Genomic DNA, 16,526 nt, shown 5'->3' with positions numbered 1-16,526 from the left:
ATAGAGATGAGTATAAGGTTATCATGTTGAAAGATTGGAAATTATCCTCTCTGTCCAGTATGAAGTTGTTTTTTTTTTTCCATTAATTTTGTTTTGTTTTCATCGTTTAAAAGTTTTGATGGGGGATCCCTGGGTGGTTCAGTGGTTTAGCGCCTGCCTTTGGCCCGGGGCGCAGTCCTGGAGTCCCAGGATCGAGTCCCGCATCGGGCTCCTGGAATGGAGCCTGCTTCTCCCTCTGCCTGCGTCTTTGTCTCTCTCTCTCTCTCTGTCTCTCTGTCTCTCTCTCTCTCTCTATCATGAATTAAAAAAAAAGTTTTGATGAACTTTTTAAACATTCGCTCTAAAGATTTATTTTTTTAATGTACTCTCTGCCCCTGATTTGGTGCTTGAACTCATGTCTCTAATATCAAAAGTCACATGTTCCATCAACCGAGCCAGCCAGTCACCCGTCAGACATTTGCTTTAAATTGTTAATCCCAGCTGAACTATCACTAAATGGTCAACAGATGACAAAAAGTTGTAGAATTTTCTTTTAAGTCAAAATTGGAGTATTTTCTAGAAATACCTTTTACTTAGTTACCTTGGGTAAGATACTTGAATTTTCTTTCTTTCTTTTTTTTTTTTTTTTAAAGATTCATTTATTTATTTGAGAGGGAGAGAGAAAGAAAAGCTCATGAGTGGCTGAAGGGGGTAGAGGGAGAGAATCCTAAGCAGACTCAATTTCTTGACCCATGAGATCACAACCTGAGCCAAAATCAAGAGTTGGACACTCTACTATAACTAAGCCACCCAGGTGCCCAACACTCAAATTTTCTGACCTTTGATTTCATTTGTAAAATTAGCACTGTGGTAATTAAAAGGCGATCGTATGGTAATTAATTTTTACCTCATTTAATCTTAGCACCTTCCTTATGAGGTAGATTAGGTTTTTTTTATATACATGGCAAGATAAATTACTTACTCAGGTAAGTGGCAGTTGTTAGGATTTGAAGCCAGATCCTCTGATTCTGTGTCTATGGCTATTGCCAATATTTCATTTTAAACATGTTACAAGTTTTTTGCTTTTTTATTTTTATTTTTTCTGGAGCAGTAGCATATAGACTATTAGTCTCTAGTATTTAACATGGCTTCATAATGAAAAGCTTATACTTTTGGGAGATCTGGGTGGCTCAGTGATTGTTTGCCTTCAGCTCACAGCATGATCCTGGGGTCCTCAGATCGAGTCCCGAATAGAGCTCCCTAGAGGGAGCCTGCTTCTCCCTCTCCCTATGTCTCTGCCTATGTCTCTGCCTGTCTGTGTCTCATGAATGAATAAATAAAATCTTAAAAAAAAAAAAAAACTTATTCTCTTATTTTCAGAAAACCTATGGTAAGTTAGTACATAATGCCACTTATCCCATGGTTTTATCTAAAGTTCTTATTGGAAAAAAAATAGATAAATAAAGTTCTTATTGACTGTAGATTTTTATGTAAAAAAAAGTTGTCACGTAAAAGAATTAAAATGTAAACAGGGGAAGAGAACAGCAATAGTATAGTGGTTAACCTAGTGAACTGCTAATCTGGCTCTGGGATATCTTCATCTTCCTCAATGGTTTTCTTTGCTTGTAGGTACTTTGGAAAGCTCACCACAACAGTCACAAGTTCTCTCAGCCATGTTTGATTTTGTTTGTGGCATGTTCTGTCTGTTTCAGAAATAGATGAATTGACAGTGAGTGCTCTCTGTACTTCAGTTATCAAATCATTGTACTTAGGTTATTGGCTTGCAGATGTCTCCTTATCAGGAGGTTTAAGGTAACCTTTAAAAAATGTTGTTGTGATTCTGAATTACTGCATATAGTAGTAAAGATAAATTTTTAAAAGTAGAGCTGTGAACCACACTAGTAAATATTTCTATAAATTTCTTTTTAATACTTCGAGTTACCATGCCATATATATTCAATATATGATAATGTTCTTGCCATTTTTTTCCTTTTGACAGACCCCATATCCCTCTGGACAGAATGCAGGTCCAACCACGTTGGTATACCCTCAAGCCCCTCAGACAATGAATTCACAACCTCAGACCCGTTCTCCGGTAAGTAAGCAGAAGCTTGTTCTAGAGAATGGTTTCCATTTAAGTTTGTTTTTAGTAGCTTAGATTCCTTTGGCTAAAATTTTTACTTGTTTTTGAAAATTTTTTCCCAAGGATTGATTGATTGATTGATTATTTATTTATTTATGATTATTGGTTAGCATTGCATTTTCAGATTTTTAATATAGTAATACTTAAAATTTATTGAAAAAAGAAGAAATGGAGCTTTTTATCTTCTTTTACTTTTCTGTGGCATGATTTTTTTTAAAAAAAATCTGGTTGCATTCAAGTTCATTTCAGCTCTTAATTTGTTGTACTGTTCAAAATTCAGGAGGAGAGTAAAGCACAGTGATTTTAAAAGTAAATTTTATTATTTAGATTCTCAAATTTCAGTGGTTTGGGAAGTAAGATTTCTGAATCGGTGTCACTAGATCAGTTCTAACCATTTGATAGTTTGGACATATGCATGAAATACACCAATGGTGTATTCATTTTTTCAGATAGTAAATAAATTGTCATACAGATTAAAATGTTATCATCCTCTTTGCTCATCCTTTACATGGATTGCAATAAATATTGCAAAACTGAGAATTTACTCAAGGTTCATCCTTCTGTTTTACGAAAGTATTTAGTGGCTTCAGCTGTCCATTCTTTAGAACGTCGTTTCCTTCCCTGCATGACTAGTTTTTGCCAGAAAGTGCTTCTGTAACATCTCACATTGTATCTCACATTCCTACTTGTGTCTCAGCTTTGTGTTTTCCTCAGAATACAAGTATCTTCTTTTGGTTCCCCACCCGTGCTTTTTTGCCTGTAGTATAGGGGTATTTTCATTGCATTAGCTCCTCTTCATTTGGTTTTATGCATGAACTGAAAAATGTTGAAATGTATTAAAGATTGCTCAAAGAACTAGAGATCATGGACTGCACCAAATTGTAATCTCTTTCTTACCCTCTTCCTGTCTTCCTTTTCCCTATTGCCCTCTTCTCCAATACCTACTCTTAGAATCTTTGTTCTCCCCAGGGGGTAGAAGAACCTTTCTAAAGAGGTGGGACTTTGGTCCTAGTTGCTTGTTTGCTTGTCTTTTTTTTTTTTTTTTTTTTGCTGAAATGATCAACAAGATATATCTGATGCAAGTTGTATTCTGAGAGTGGTTTGGGGATGTGGATACTTGACTACTTGGAGTGGGCCTGAGATCTCACCAGATTAATTTAGATAGGCCCTGCTTCTAGTCATTAAACATGGGACATTATGGTAAGCTCTTATTGCAAAGAATTCTATGGCCCTCTTCATCCCCTTCTCCCTTTTATAATTATTGAAAGAAAAGAAATTTACATGGTTAGAACTGGCGCAAAACCTGACTGAAGAGCTGCATCTCTAAACCAGTTTTTTTGACAGCCCAGCAGAACAGTGCCAATACATTGCACAGACAACTGGAAGAGGAGGAAGGTTTTGGAACAGACTCCCGTTTACAGGTCCTTGGCTGGAAGAGGCTGGATAAAATACTGCATTGTAAGCAATATAACAAACTGTACTTCTTGCAGGCAGTGGTGCCTCTGGCACTCATTATTTTTGACCACATCCATTTATTGGCTGATGAACAGAAATGCTTTGATTGCTTCTTCTCTGAAAGTCTAAGCTAGCATGGCAGTTTCTGCCACGCATAGTGGGAAAAGAATAACAAATTGGGTGGGTCCTCTTGATTGGGAATTAGACAGGAGTAATTTGGGGCTTAGATTTTTCTTTATTTTAAACTTGAAGAGGGATATCCCTTTCAGAAAATTTGATTTTAAAAGATAAATTTTAAGGCTCTTTTTCCCTCTTTCCATTTTATAATTGAATATCAAAGAGGAAATTGTCTGTAGTTGTCAGCCATTTTTCTGTGGTCATAAACTCTTCAGATACTATCCTCTATGCAATTTTTGCCATCTGCTCTGCTAGTGACCATTACCACCCCCATTACTAAAAACCACACACATAACATTCCATTACATATCCCAAAACAAGTGCAAGACTAGCAAACCCTGGACTACTCTTGCTTGTTGTTTTGGGTCAAGTTTTCTTTATTTCATTTGTGTTGGTGCTGGGAGGGTGAAGTTGGGATATGAAATTTGACAGGATTGCATTTTCTTTTACATCCCAAGTTGCCATAGTCTAGTCTCATCCATCCCACAGCTATCCCAACTGGTGAGGGGAGGTAAGCTGTTGCACTAAGGAAGGGACCCTTCCCATGGCTTGTAGAGCAGCTAAAGCTTTACTCCATTCTATTTCTGCATTAATGGGCCATTGGCAATTGCACAGTTTAGGCTATTCTGTTCTTCCCTGGACAGCTGCCTTTGCAATCCAAGTGGCTTCAAGTGTTCCCCCTCCCTCTTTCAGGTTATCTTTGTGTCCATATTTCTACTTGATGTATAGTATCTTACTTAAAGTCACATTATTGAAAATCTTGTTTAAAAGCAAAAAGGTACTGATTAGCTAGCTACCTCTCTATTCCATTTTCTGGTTGTACTGGAACTCTTTAAACAATAGTTTATTTTTAAATAGCCTCCAAAATAGCTATTAAATGCCTAATTGGAAGAGGGAGAACAGTTTGGATTTTGTAGTAACCTGTATCTACTAGTTATATTTTGTGGTGCTGAGTACCAAAGATACATCAGTGTTATGTTGGCCATGCCCTGTTGCCAACTGCACAGAAGAGTGAGTGGGTTGGTGGGTGGGTGGCATTAACATTCGATTCAAGTTCACAGAAGGCTGCTTTCCTTAATACCTACAGTCCTCACCATCTTAAAGACCCCTTAATAAAAAAAAAAAAAAAGAAATGAGAAATTTCTATTTTTAATATGAGCCAGCAGCGACTACAGTTTGTTCTGTTGCTTACAGTTACCCTAGGATTAAGATTGTTGTCATTCCAAGTGGAAAGCTCAATAGCCAATGGTGACTAGTGCAAAATAGACTAGGGTACTTTCCCACTAACTTGTGTTGTTGTTGTTGTTGTTGTATAATATATGTGTAACTTTATAAGGTACTCCTCTTGCTCATAGAAAGTTCTCTTTTGACTGGAACCTTCCAAGTATATGAAGTTGCAACTTTTATTTTAGAGCCTTAGAAATGGCACCTTTCTGTGGAACAGTGATAAGACAGGTACTGCTATATTCAGGTTAATTTTTTAACATGGCCCTTCTCTCCCATTTTCTTCAAAAGTGTCATGAAGAGACATCTCACTTCCACCCCCTACTTTCATACCACATGGGTGATATTGCCTATTCTTGAAACTTGATGTCCATGGTAGAGGTATGATCTGTTTTCTTTTCATAATTGGAAAACTGAAAATATAATACCTCAGTTTCTATGAAGAGAAAATATTTTGCAAGAAGTATAGCTGTCCTTATCATCATTCTGAAAATCTCTTTTACAATAGTTAGCAAATAAAATGGCTGACCTAACACACTGTAATCACATTCAGTTATGCTGAATAACTTTGAATTGTTTTTAAGACACATTTCATTACTTGAAAAATAGGTAATACTTTAGCTTCTAAGATGAATTCTTAATAAAGCAGTCTTCAGCAGAAAACTCCTATCTTATGGTATGGCTCCACTGCAGTTTGTTGAAAATTATTTATATGAAATAATGGCAGTTGGGGAAATAATTCCACATCTCTTGCATGTAACTCAGAAATTCTGAGTGTGAGGGATTGTTTCTTAGTTAATCTTCAGTCTGATTCACCTGTAGTGTGAGTTGACAGAAGGGTCTCTAGCAAATCAAACAACTGAAGACATATTTTAGTTTCTTAAACGTGTTATGTTAATGCCCTGTGTGGTTTGTGTTTACTACTGCTTTGTAAATATTTTCTTTTCACTATTAAAAGAGGGTGGTTAACATTTTGATAGTTAATTAGTAGCCAGTACATGACACTATGTCCCAAATAGTTTTTCTCTGTCCTTTTTAGTGAAATCACATTGGAAGTGATGAAGAATTAGGTGATCTTAGAGGTTTAGTATTTTAAAAATTTTGTTGGTAGAAAGCTTTTTCATTGTAAGTTAGGGAAAGGGAGAGTTGGAGTATGTATTACCTGATTTCAAACACTGTATTGGGCTAAGGATTTATATATTTTCTGTTGTTTTTATTATCCTTATCAGATAGCATTAGGTACATATGGACAGTGTTGTGCTGTTGTGTATAGAAATTTGAGTTCTTTCACTCTTTTTTCTTCTTAAGCTTATAATAGTACCACTTTGATTAATCATGTTAGAGAGTGATGTTCATTACCAGCTATTTGCTTTAGTATGCTAATATTATACTTTACTAGTTAATTCTATTTAAATATATACTTATATATATTTAAATACATGTTTATATATTATAAATATGCCTGTATATTTATAGATATATAAATGAAATTTTATTCTTTAAGAAATAAAGGAAGATACTGAAATTTCCATTTCATGTGTGAGATACCCCATTAAACTTAAGTAAATTTGAAATCAGTCCTGTTAACATTTTTTATTTCCTGTGGGACATTTTAATTACTTCCTATTTCTTGTAATATAAAAACTTTTCTCATTTTCTCCAGCTATATCAATTGCATAAGCACCCTTGACCTTTTCCTGTTTGTCTTAATATAACCACTTAGTATTTCAAACCTCCTTTTGATTTATTTATTTATTTATTTATTTATTTATTTATTTATTTATTTATTTATTTAAATATTCCTATCAGAGAGGTACCCTTATGTGCCTAACAGCTTAGCTGTTTCTCTCCCAGCTGATAAATGGCAAACTATACCTGGTAGTGGTGTTAACCTGTTGAATCTTAGTACCTGTCTGTCACTGTCCTGCAGCAAAGCTTTGACTGTTTGTGGTTTTTTTTTTTTCTTGTGGGTTTTTTTCTTTTGGCATATTGTGTGACATTTGGTTTTTGTTGTGGTGTTTCTGACTCTTTGTGCCTTTCCTTTTGTATTTGTTTTCCCTCCTTTTCTCAGTTTGCAGCGGGGCCTCGACCTGCCCATCACCAGGTACTGTACTCTTGCCCCTTCACTATCACCCTTAACAATAGGTGGGGGCTTTAGTAGCTTCTGACCCTTAGAATGCTGCCATTCCAGGGAACTGCCCAAACTGTGCTCTGCAAGAGTAGCCATAGTCTCCTGTGATTCTGTTCTTTTGTCCTTCACTAATTTCACAGCGTTTTGTTATTAACAAACCCTATCCCTTCTGTTCATGGCACAATTTAAAAATAATAGAGTGGTTTTTACCCCCAAAAATAATTGCTCTGAATTTAGAGAACCCTGAAAAATTTTAGATATAGTAAGCTCTCACAGATTTTGTGGATATCTCTATTGTTTTAATTTAACTGGAATAGGCAACATTCTAAGGGTTTTCTGTTAACATTCTGATGTAACTTGTATTGATGTGTATAAAACAGCATTAGTATTTCTAAAACCACTTAATCTCGTTTACTAACTTAGATCTAGTATCAAATTAACAGTAATACATACTCATTTGCTGCATAGAATTATTCTCAAGATACATAGAAAATAAATACCTTATTTAATTTTAATATTTGTAGCCTGTTCTTTTTAAATGAAGTGACTGATTAAATTAAAATTTGAAAGTGTATATGCTGACACTAATTTATTTAGCAGGAATATAGTAGAAGAGGTGGTTTGGGAGAAAGAAAAGTCCTGCAGGGTTTTTCCCTTCAAATAGCTTTTTAGAGAGTGTCGTAAGACATTTTCTCCTGCCACAGTAGAAAGGGCCTAGGCCTTACAGATCTGGTTCATATTACCAGCTTTACTGTGTAACCAATTAGGTTAAGCAGATCTTTTTCTCAACTCCAGTTCCCTTGTAAAGTGGGGATAAATACCCTCTATATTAGAGATGAGATTCTTTAGGCATCTGACATAAAGTAAGCAGTCAATAAGTAGTAGCTATTTTTTATACTATCATGCAATCTAGTATGGTTTGATAAAATGAGAGAAATGTTACCCATTGTTTAACCTGTGGTTATCATAGTTAGAATTCTTATTGAGTAAATGGAGATGGTTTAATTGCAGAATTTCATTGTCTACCATTGGTTTAATACAAGGCTCTATTTCTTAAAGTCTTTTCAATTTAGACGGTATAAAAGCCAAGCAAATTCTGCTAAAGACACTTTGCAGAACTCAGATGTGCTTTTATGAAATGGAGGGCAGTTCTTTGGATTAGGCGAAGAAACAAAATTTGCATACTTTTTTAGTATCAACAGATAGTGTTGTTAAAGTACTTTAAGAGCTTGTGGTTTGGTGTCAACTAGACCTAGGTTTGACTCTTCCTTATTAACTGAGTGATTTTAGGCAAGTTACTCACTGGGCTCAGCCTCAGTTTCCTCATCTGTAAAATGGGGACAGTATTAGTACCCATCTTAGGACTGATATGAAGAGTAAACGAGGTAATTGAAAGGAAATGTTTAACAGTGTTTGGCACATAGTACTAATCTATGGGACAAGATTACTAATAATTAAAAAGAAGATAAGCCTTTAGGTAAAAAGATTGACTATAAATTTTTAAAAATATTTAGTCAAGGGTCATATAGGTAAGGCTTATTTTAGTTAGGAATCAAGCCAGAGAGATAGTCCTAACAGAGAAACCTGGGAGCAGAGAAACTCTGCTCTAGAAGCGGAGTAGAAAGAAACTAGTGATTAAGAAAAACAGTATCTGAGCTCCTTCATATAAGGCTAAATGTTTCTATAATTTCTATTCAGTCGCAGTGGTTCTCAAATAAGGATGTTGTACTTAAACCTTTTATAAATAGCCTTTTTTAGGAAAGTTTGTTTTCAGAATTTTCTTCTGAGCCTAAAGGTTTGTGATACACTTTATTTTTCTTTAAATTCCAAAAACAAAGGAAAACTTAAAGGGGTCTTTGTGAGAAAAGGTTGATTTCAATTCTGAAATAATTTTTCCTGTGTAATATGACTTAAGAAAGTATTGGCAGACGGGTCCTTTATTTAGCTATGGGATGATGCTTGTGAAATTATGGTATGTTTCAACCATAAAAAAACTACATACGGGGACTCCTTGGTGGCTCAACGGTTAAGCATGTGCCTTCGGCTCAGGGCGTAATCCTGGAGTCCCAGGATTGAGTCCCACATCAGGCTTCCTACATGGAGCCTGCTTCTCCCTCTGCCTATGTCTCTGCCCCCCCCCCCCCCGTCTCTCATGAATAAATAAATAAAATCTTAAAAAAAAACTACATATGTGTATATACTTAACTACTTCTGTATTAGCAAGGAAATAATTACTTTTTGACACTAGTTCTTGAAATGCAGCATAAATCCAGAGCATTGTTTTTGGATATAAAAACTTCAGGTAGCTGGCTACTATTTACTCTGGCATTCCTCCTTTCTAAATAGCAGTTAAAATTTTTTCATTACACCAGAGAGAATTAAGTGAGTAAGGAAACCTATAACTTTGGTTGAGGCAGCAGCAGTAATTCGTTACTGTGGAGAACTAGAGGAGGGAGGGGTTAGGGGTTGAAGTGGCACTGCTGAGCAGGAGCTAGCTGAAGAAGCAGTGGCATGGTATAGAGCAAATTGTTAGGAAGAGTTTGCTCTTCTGTATCCATGGATGTACAGACCAATTTGATTTGTTTCACTATGGAATAGGTATTGTCATTTTGGGTTATGAAAAACTTCCCTGTAAATTGCACTTCATTTAGCAACCTTAGGACTCTAAATGCTAGTAGAATTCCCCTAGTGACAATTAAAAAAACAAAAAACACCTTCGTACATTTCCAGATAGCCAATATGGAGGTGATACTATTTCCTATTTGAAAATTACTGATTGAAGTCTGCATTTAAGACAGTCTTCTCAAATCTAAAGTCATGTAGAGGGGCACCTGGGGGGCTCAGTCAGTTAAGCATCTGACTCTTGATTTTGGCTCAGGTCATGATTTCAGGCTTGTGAGAGGGAGGGGAGCCCTTTGTTGGGCTCTGGGCTGGGCATGGAGCCTGCTTGGGATTCACTCTCTCCCGTTTTTTTTGCTCCTCTCCATCTCTCTCTCTCTCTCTCTCAAAGAAAGAAAGAAAGAAAGAAAAGTCAGGTAGAGGTTCATAGAGACATTGAGACAAAGCAGTATTATAAAACAAAATAGTAGATAGAGACTAGTATAATGAGAGCAAACATTAAAAAAACATTGAATGGTATACCAAGAATACGTTTTTTTTTAAACTTTATTTATTTTTTAATTTTTATTTATGATAGTCACAGAGAGAGAGAGGGAGGCAGAGACACAGGCAGAGGGAGAAGCAGGCTCCATGCACCGGGAGCCTGACGTGGGATTCGATCCCGGGTCTCCAGGATCGCGCCCTGGGCCAAAGGCAGGCGCTAAACCGCTGCGCCACCCAGGGTTCCCCCAAGAATACGTTTTTAAAGGGGAAAAACATTTGATGTCCTAGGTTATTTTTGGTTTGTTGTGAATTGAAGGCACAAATGGTTTTATCATCTGTAGTTGTTTTCTTTGGCCAGAAAGAATTAAATCAAGGGTTAGAATTAGCTTTGAATAGTTAGACTTAGTCAATAGATCTCTCATTTCTCCTTTATTGCATTGTTCATCAGTGGCTGCCTTGCTGATCATATATCCTTTTATGCTTTGATTTTTTTTTTTAACATAACAATTTGATGCTGGGTGATGTTTCTTATGATTGTTGTTTCTAAAATTCAACAGTAAATACATAGCTTTTTGTGAATGCTTACTAATAGTTCCTCCTATAACAACATTACAAAGGAAAAAAATACTGTTATTTAGATAAGTTAATTGCTTGTGAAATGAAAACACAGTTGTCCAGTTTAGTAATCTAGAACATATATTTTTTCTTTGTAAAATGAAGTTTACTGAATTGAAATGAAGTAAGAAAGATTTTAGATAGTAGTATTTTTTAGTTTAATAGCACCAAGAAACTGTTATAGAATTATTACTTGGAACTACTTTTATTTAGAATATCTTTCTGTGTGGCCAGCCAGAGCTCTTATTGAGTCCCTCCAGTCAGGGATACCATGCTCCAGTTAGAATTATGTCAGCCTTGTCTTCTTCTAGTACCATTAGTTTTTGACTTTTGCAGAGATTCTTCACATTAATTGATTAGAATGTCCTTTTGCATTTTGGAACTTGAAGGAAGCTTCAGATTAGAATAAAAGTTTTCTTCAAAGGTAAAAGAAGAAGCACTAAGTAATTTTATATGCAGACACCTTTGACTTTAGAAATATGTCAACTATTTTTACTCCGATGTTTGAAAATCCCAAGGTAATTAGAAACTGAAAGAACAGAACGTACACTCATAAGTAAAAACAAGTCACTTAGTATAATGTAGATTCTGGCTTGTGTTAGTAATTTCATGTTTAGTAGTTGAAATTTGTGTAGTTGTGGTTTAAAGTTACTTGTGTTCCTGTCCTTATTTCACTTTGGGGTTTCATAACAGAGATCAAGTGTTGGTTAAATACTATAGCTGTATAGTCTTTGCATTTTGAGAAAGACCAGGGAATTGGTATTGAAAAGTGTTCATAAAACAAAAACATTTTTGCAGTGTGTTGATACATGATTTTAGTTCAGTTACTATTCACAAGTGTTGAAGAATATGCCACATTCAAAACAATTTGATTTAGTGTAAACAAAAGTTTTGTAAAGCTTAATAATATTTCACAGCAAGGAATATGTTACCTGGTGGCAAGCAGCATTGAAACTGCTTGTTTTCCTGTTGTAGTTTCCTTCTTTTTGCTAAAATTAAAAGAAAACAGCTGCCTTATGTTGATTTTTTCCCCCATTATGACCCTTAAAAGTTTTTGCACTCAAAGTTGTACTGTTACATTTGAAGTCTTAGTTTCTAGTAGAGAAATATTTGTATTGCTCTAGGCAGTTTCTTAGATTTGGAAAGTAAAATAAATGAAGGCTTAGGGCTTGCCTCTGGGGCCAGACCTCGCATATCAGAGTCTAGTGGATATTACTTGGAAATCTGTAAAGCATTTATGCACTCTTATGACCGTCATTTGATTTTTCAGAGCTTAATGTAAGTCAGTCATCATGGGCAGTTTTATCTGGTACCTTATTCACCAAAGTCTCATAGAGTTACAGCAGAGATAATAAACACAGATTGGGAGTCAGCTTAACTGGGAATCTTAGCTTTACTACAGACTAACTTTGAGCCTCAGGTTTTTTATCTGAGAAATGGATAAAATATGCTCATAAATGATAAAATATTAAAGTGTTGCAATACAGCACCTGTTCCCTAATGGTGTTGTGAGGATCAGAGAGTACCTGCCTTCACAATCCCTGGCACATAATAGGTTCTTGGTGAATGTCAGTTTTCCTTAGCAGTGACACAGCCTGTCTTTCCCCCCTTTTTGAGCTATTTTTACCTATGAGTGAAGTATTCTAACAAGGTTGCCTATTTCTCAGAGTCTACATCATAATCAGACTGTTCCTGAACAGTTTTTACGTTTTTTTTTTTTTTTTTCCAATCTGACAAAATCCTCCATAGCATTACTGTCTGATAGAATGTTCTGTGTGGTGGTGATGTTCCGTGTCTGCCCTATTCACTATAGTAGCTACTAGCCACATGTGGCTATTGACCACTTGAAATGTGCAATCCAACTGAAGATTAAATTAATTTTAATTTAAATAATCAAATATGGCTAGTGACTGTTGGACACTCCGCTCTGGGGCTTACATCTTCTAATTCTTAAGGAAACAAATTATGTGATACTGGCCACGTGCCAGGAAAGAACAGAAAGAACCTAGAACATAATAGCCTTCATTGTAAATTGTTGTAAGCAGCAGAATATCTGGTTGGTAATTGAGTGGTATTCCGTTATGTGGACTTTTCACTGCTTGTCCCTTTATAACTTGTGAGAAAATTATAGCACTGTTATTTTTCTTGAGTACTCTAGAATTTTTGAAGATATTAACCTAAAAAATTCATAATTGCAAGTCTTTACTGTTCCTCTAGTAGTCTGAACTGTGTATTGCAGAAAGGTAGGGATATCAGAAACATACTTTGATATAGTTTTTATTATTTTGCAAATTAATAAATATTTAGTCGGTTTTTTTTCCACATAGGAAGAACTAATGTGATTGAATATGATTTTTCAAATGCTGAAAATGAATAGGTAGTTTTCACGGAATGTCTAATTAAATTTTTTTTCTTAGAGATAACTGTCTTTTGATGATTTTTGAAAGAGTGAAGTCATGAGAAGTGATATAATTACCAACGTCTTCAAAAAGCATTTATTACTAATGCTATTAGCCAGGAAACTTTAGGTAGTGGCATAATTATCACATCTTTAGAAGGATTTTCTAAAATGCAACATTTTCCTTCTGGTTTCTAGAATGTTTTAGTGAAAGTCAGCTATCATGAGTACTTTAAATTCAGCTTCTGTTTTAAATGTACCCTAGCCCTTTGGGAAAGCTGCCCAAAGTACCACCTCAAATGAGGGCTGATGCTTTCCCTTGCCATTCCCCTGGCATGCTAGTGGACCATTGAAAGATAAAAGACTTAAAACAAATTGAAATCAAGATTGGAAATGATACTTCTCTTATACATGATTCCTCCCTTCTCTACCTAGCCTTTTCAACATTTTTCATCAGTGACACTTGGGTTAGTGACATCCCTGTCAAATTTGCTGATGGTTATACAGTTTTGACATTGTATGATACATTTGAATCCAGAAGTATCTGTACAGTCTGAAATGATGGGTTTAAATTAGCTAGATATGTTTTCTTTTTTCTTTTTTGTTAGATATATTTTCAAAGGAATAACATACAAGATTCCCTATCTGAACCTGATTACATAACTCTAAGAGTACATACAAAAGTGAAGAGCATGACTTATTGCCTGGTTGTATATAAAGAAGACTTAAGGGTTTTACAAGATTGTAACTCAGCCACCAGTCAGTAGTAAAATGTGGTTGACAAAAGAGCCTCTGTTATTCTTGGTTTTATTAATGGAAATGTAGTCAGCCAGAGTAAGAGAGAGATGTTGCTCTTTCATTTTGCACAGATAAATTTATTGAGTGAGTCCAGGTACATTCTGGGCAGACACCATCTGGATGTTTGTGTTTGGTTCTCTCTTTAGTGAAACTGAACTGTGGGACCATACTGAGAGAAAGCTGAAGAGGGAATTCAAAATCTTGGTTGGAGGGACAGGGCATGGAGGGTAGTGATTGGCTTAGAACAAAAAAAAGACCTTGGTATAAAAGTTGGCAGTGATGGCTGTCTTCACATAACTTAGAGATCTGTCACTTCTGTAGAAGAAGGATTTGACTTTGATGTGATTTTAGGACTATTTATTGGACCAAAGGGAAGGTGATGCAAAGAGAAAAATTTGGAGCCAGTAGAAGGAAAGTCAGAACTCCATTTAATAATATACTGGAATTTGTACCTTCAGTTGTTCAAGTGTCGTAACCCAAAGGGCATGTCAAATAAGAGATTTAAACTGTAGATATGTGGTTAGACTAAACGGCCTGTACTGTCCTTACATCCAGTATCCAGGAGAGTTTGATCAGGAAAAAGGAATTCAGAAGCATTGCAAACAGTTTGGGAAGGCTCATTCACATTCATATGTTCTTTTTAATAACCTGTAGTTTGCTGCCATGCCTACCCACGGATTTTTAATTTCCTGCATCATTATTAAATCTAATGCTAAATTCACAATTGAATGGTTAAGAGAGAATACAAAAAAGAGAATCCATTTCTTTTTATTTCTTTGCCTTTCCAGCCATTACACCTTTTCTAGCCCTATATATTAGAATCTTGTGTATTTATTGTGTGTGTGTGTGTGTGTGTGTGTGTGTGTGAGAGAGAGAGAGAGAGAGAGAGAGAGAGAGAGAGAGAGAGAGAGAGAAAAGGAGGAGGAGGGGTTGGGGAGAAGGAGGGAACTTCTAAAGGGGAAAAATAAGCTCCAGAGAGCCTGTCCCTATAAAAATCTTACTAAAGTGAGTTCAAGTAATAGTAGTTCTGTTGTACCTAGGATGTAAATGTTGTTCCAAGGATGTGAAGCATAGGAACAGGTTTCAGTTACTTTAAGGGAGGTAAAGAATTACAGTCTTGCAAGTATTAGAAATTTATTTTCCTTAATAATAATCATGGATTCTATAAAGTAATTGATGGAACATTTTTCTTACTAGGAATCAGCTATAATTGAGGGATATGCCACTCATTAGTGTAGTTGGATAAAGATCTCACCATATCCCTTCAGCCTTAGAAAACATTTCTTCTTATTGGCAACAATTGTTTGAAAATACAAGGAGTATTCCGTTTTATGAAAAGTAGAGTGTGTCACAGTTAAAGTTAAAGACCTAAACATGACTGTGTTTAAATTACAGATGGGAGACCTTTAGTAAATTACTTAGTCTCTCTGTCCCTCAATTCCCCCATATATCTAATGGGGGTGTTAATAATACTACCCACCTTAGAGGTTTGTTGTGAGAATAATTTAGCATATATGTAAAATGATTAGAGCAGTACCTGGTAGCTAGTAAGTGCTGTATAAATCTTCAGTATTATTTAATGTACATATATGAATACACTTTTCTTCATTGCTTCAAAGCTGAAGTCTTAGTTTTTTTAAAAAAAATTGCATGTCCATGTAACCATAAATTTGGTATTTTCCTGGATTCAGGTGTTTATTAATATAAGCCGTATCATCAGAAACACTTGTTTTTCTTTCAAAACAACTGAAGAAAACAGGCTTCTGAATCCTTCTTGAATAAACTGTATTCTCAACAGGAGTTAAAAACCCTGGTGGAGGATTTGGAAACCATTGTCAGGAATAGGACTCACATATAGTAAACTGTTAGACTTGTGGGGAAACTTTGCCCATATATGCTTTTCCTGCTCTACACAAGTTAATAAAACCATATCTATTCAGTCAGTAAGTACTCTGACAAAATTTAATGATAATATAAATACAGTGGATCTTTACTTGTGTTTGATACTCTCCTTGTCTTGGCTGCCCTCTAGAGTTGGTGGAAAAGTATCTTACAGGAGTAAGATTTCTGTCCACTGCTTCCAGCATGGAGTAATGCTCATGAAGTTGAGCAGATGAATGACTATCCTCTCCTTGAGGCCTGTAAGAGTTTTGTGGCTCCTGCCATATTAACCAAGTTATAAAAATGTTTAAGTTCATTCATGAAATGTGTTTACAGCTCATATGAATAATAGGTTGATGAATAATAGATTCTATCTGCTGTGTACTTATGAGAAGTGAAGTGTAGGGTGGAAGGTTTACTAGTTCAGTGTTCTTGGTTGCAGCCAACAGAAATTCTTGTGTCTGTTACCAAAACTGTGCCAATGGAAAAAACTATGACCCTCTTGCTGTGTATGGCTCTGCTCAGGTTCCTGTGTTAGCAACTTTGCTTCTTGTGTCTTCTTTTCATCTCCATCAACTACTCTCTATGGCCTTCCCCATCTGGTTCCCCCATCCACTCCATTC

The 16,526-nt window shown here is 35.7% G+C and overlaps 1 protein-coding gene across 11 annotated transcripts in view; it reads left to right on the top strand.

Annotated features, from left to right (window-relative positions):
- EIF4G3 (eukaryotic translation initiation factor 4 gamma 3) overlaps positions 1-16,526 on the top strand; it is a 335,147-nt gene that overhangs the window by 175,455 nt on the left and 143,166 nt on the right. For 5 of the 11 annotated variants that reach the window (XM_055331203.1, XM_055331201.1, XM_055331198.1 and 2 more), the window contains 3 exons: positions 1,979-2,074; positions 3,467-3,580; positions 7,050-7,082. In XM_055331203.1, the coding sequence (XP_055187178.1) occupies positions 1,979-2,074; positions 3,467-3,580; positions 7,050-7,082 (243 nt within the window). The remainder of the gene's footprint in view (positions 1-1,978; positions 2,075-3,466; positions 3,581-7,049; positions 7,083-16,526) is intronic. The other 6 variants (XM_055331207.1, XM_055331206.1, XM_055331205.1 and 3 more) reach the window with 3 other exon arrangements.

Source organism: Nyctereutes procyonoides, unplaced genomic scaffold (genome assembly GCF_905146905.1).
Source record: "Nyctereutes procyonoides isolate TBG_1078 unplaced genomic scaffold, NYPRO_anot_genome, whole genome shotgun sequence".
Lineage (NCBI taxonomy): Eukaryota > Metazoa > Chordata > Mammalia > Carnivora > Canidae > Nyctereutes > Nyctereutes procyonoides.
This window is presented reverse-complemented; position numbering and strand designations above follow the sequence as displayed.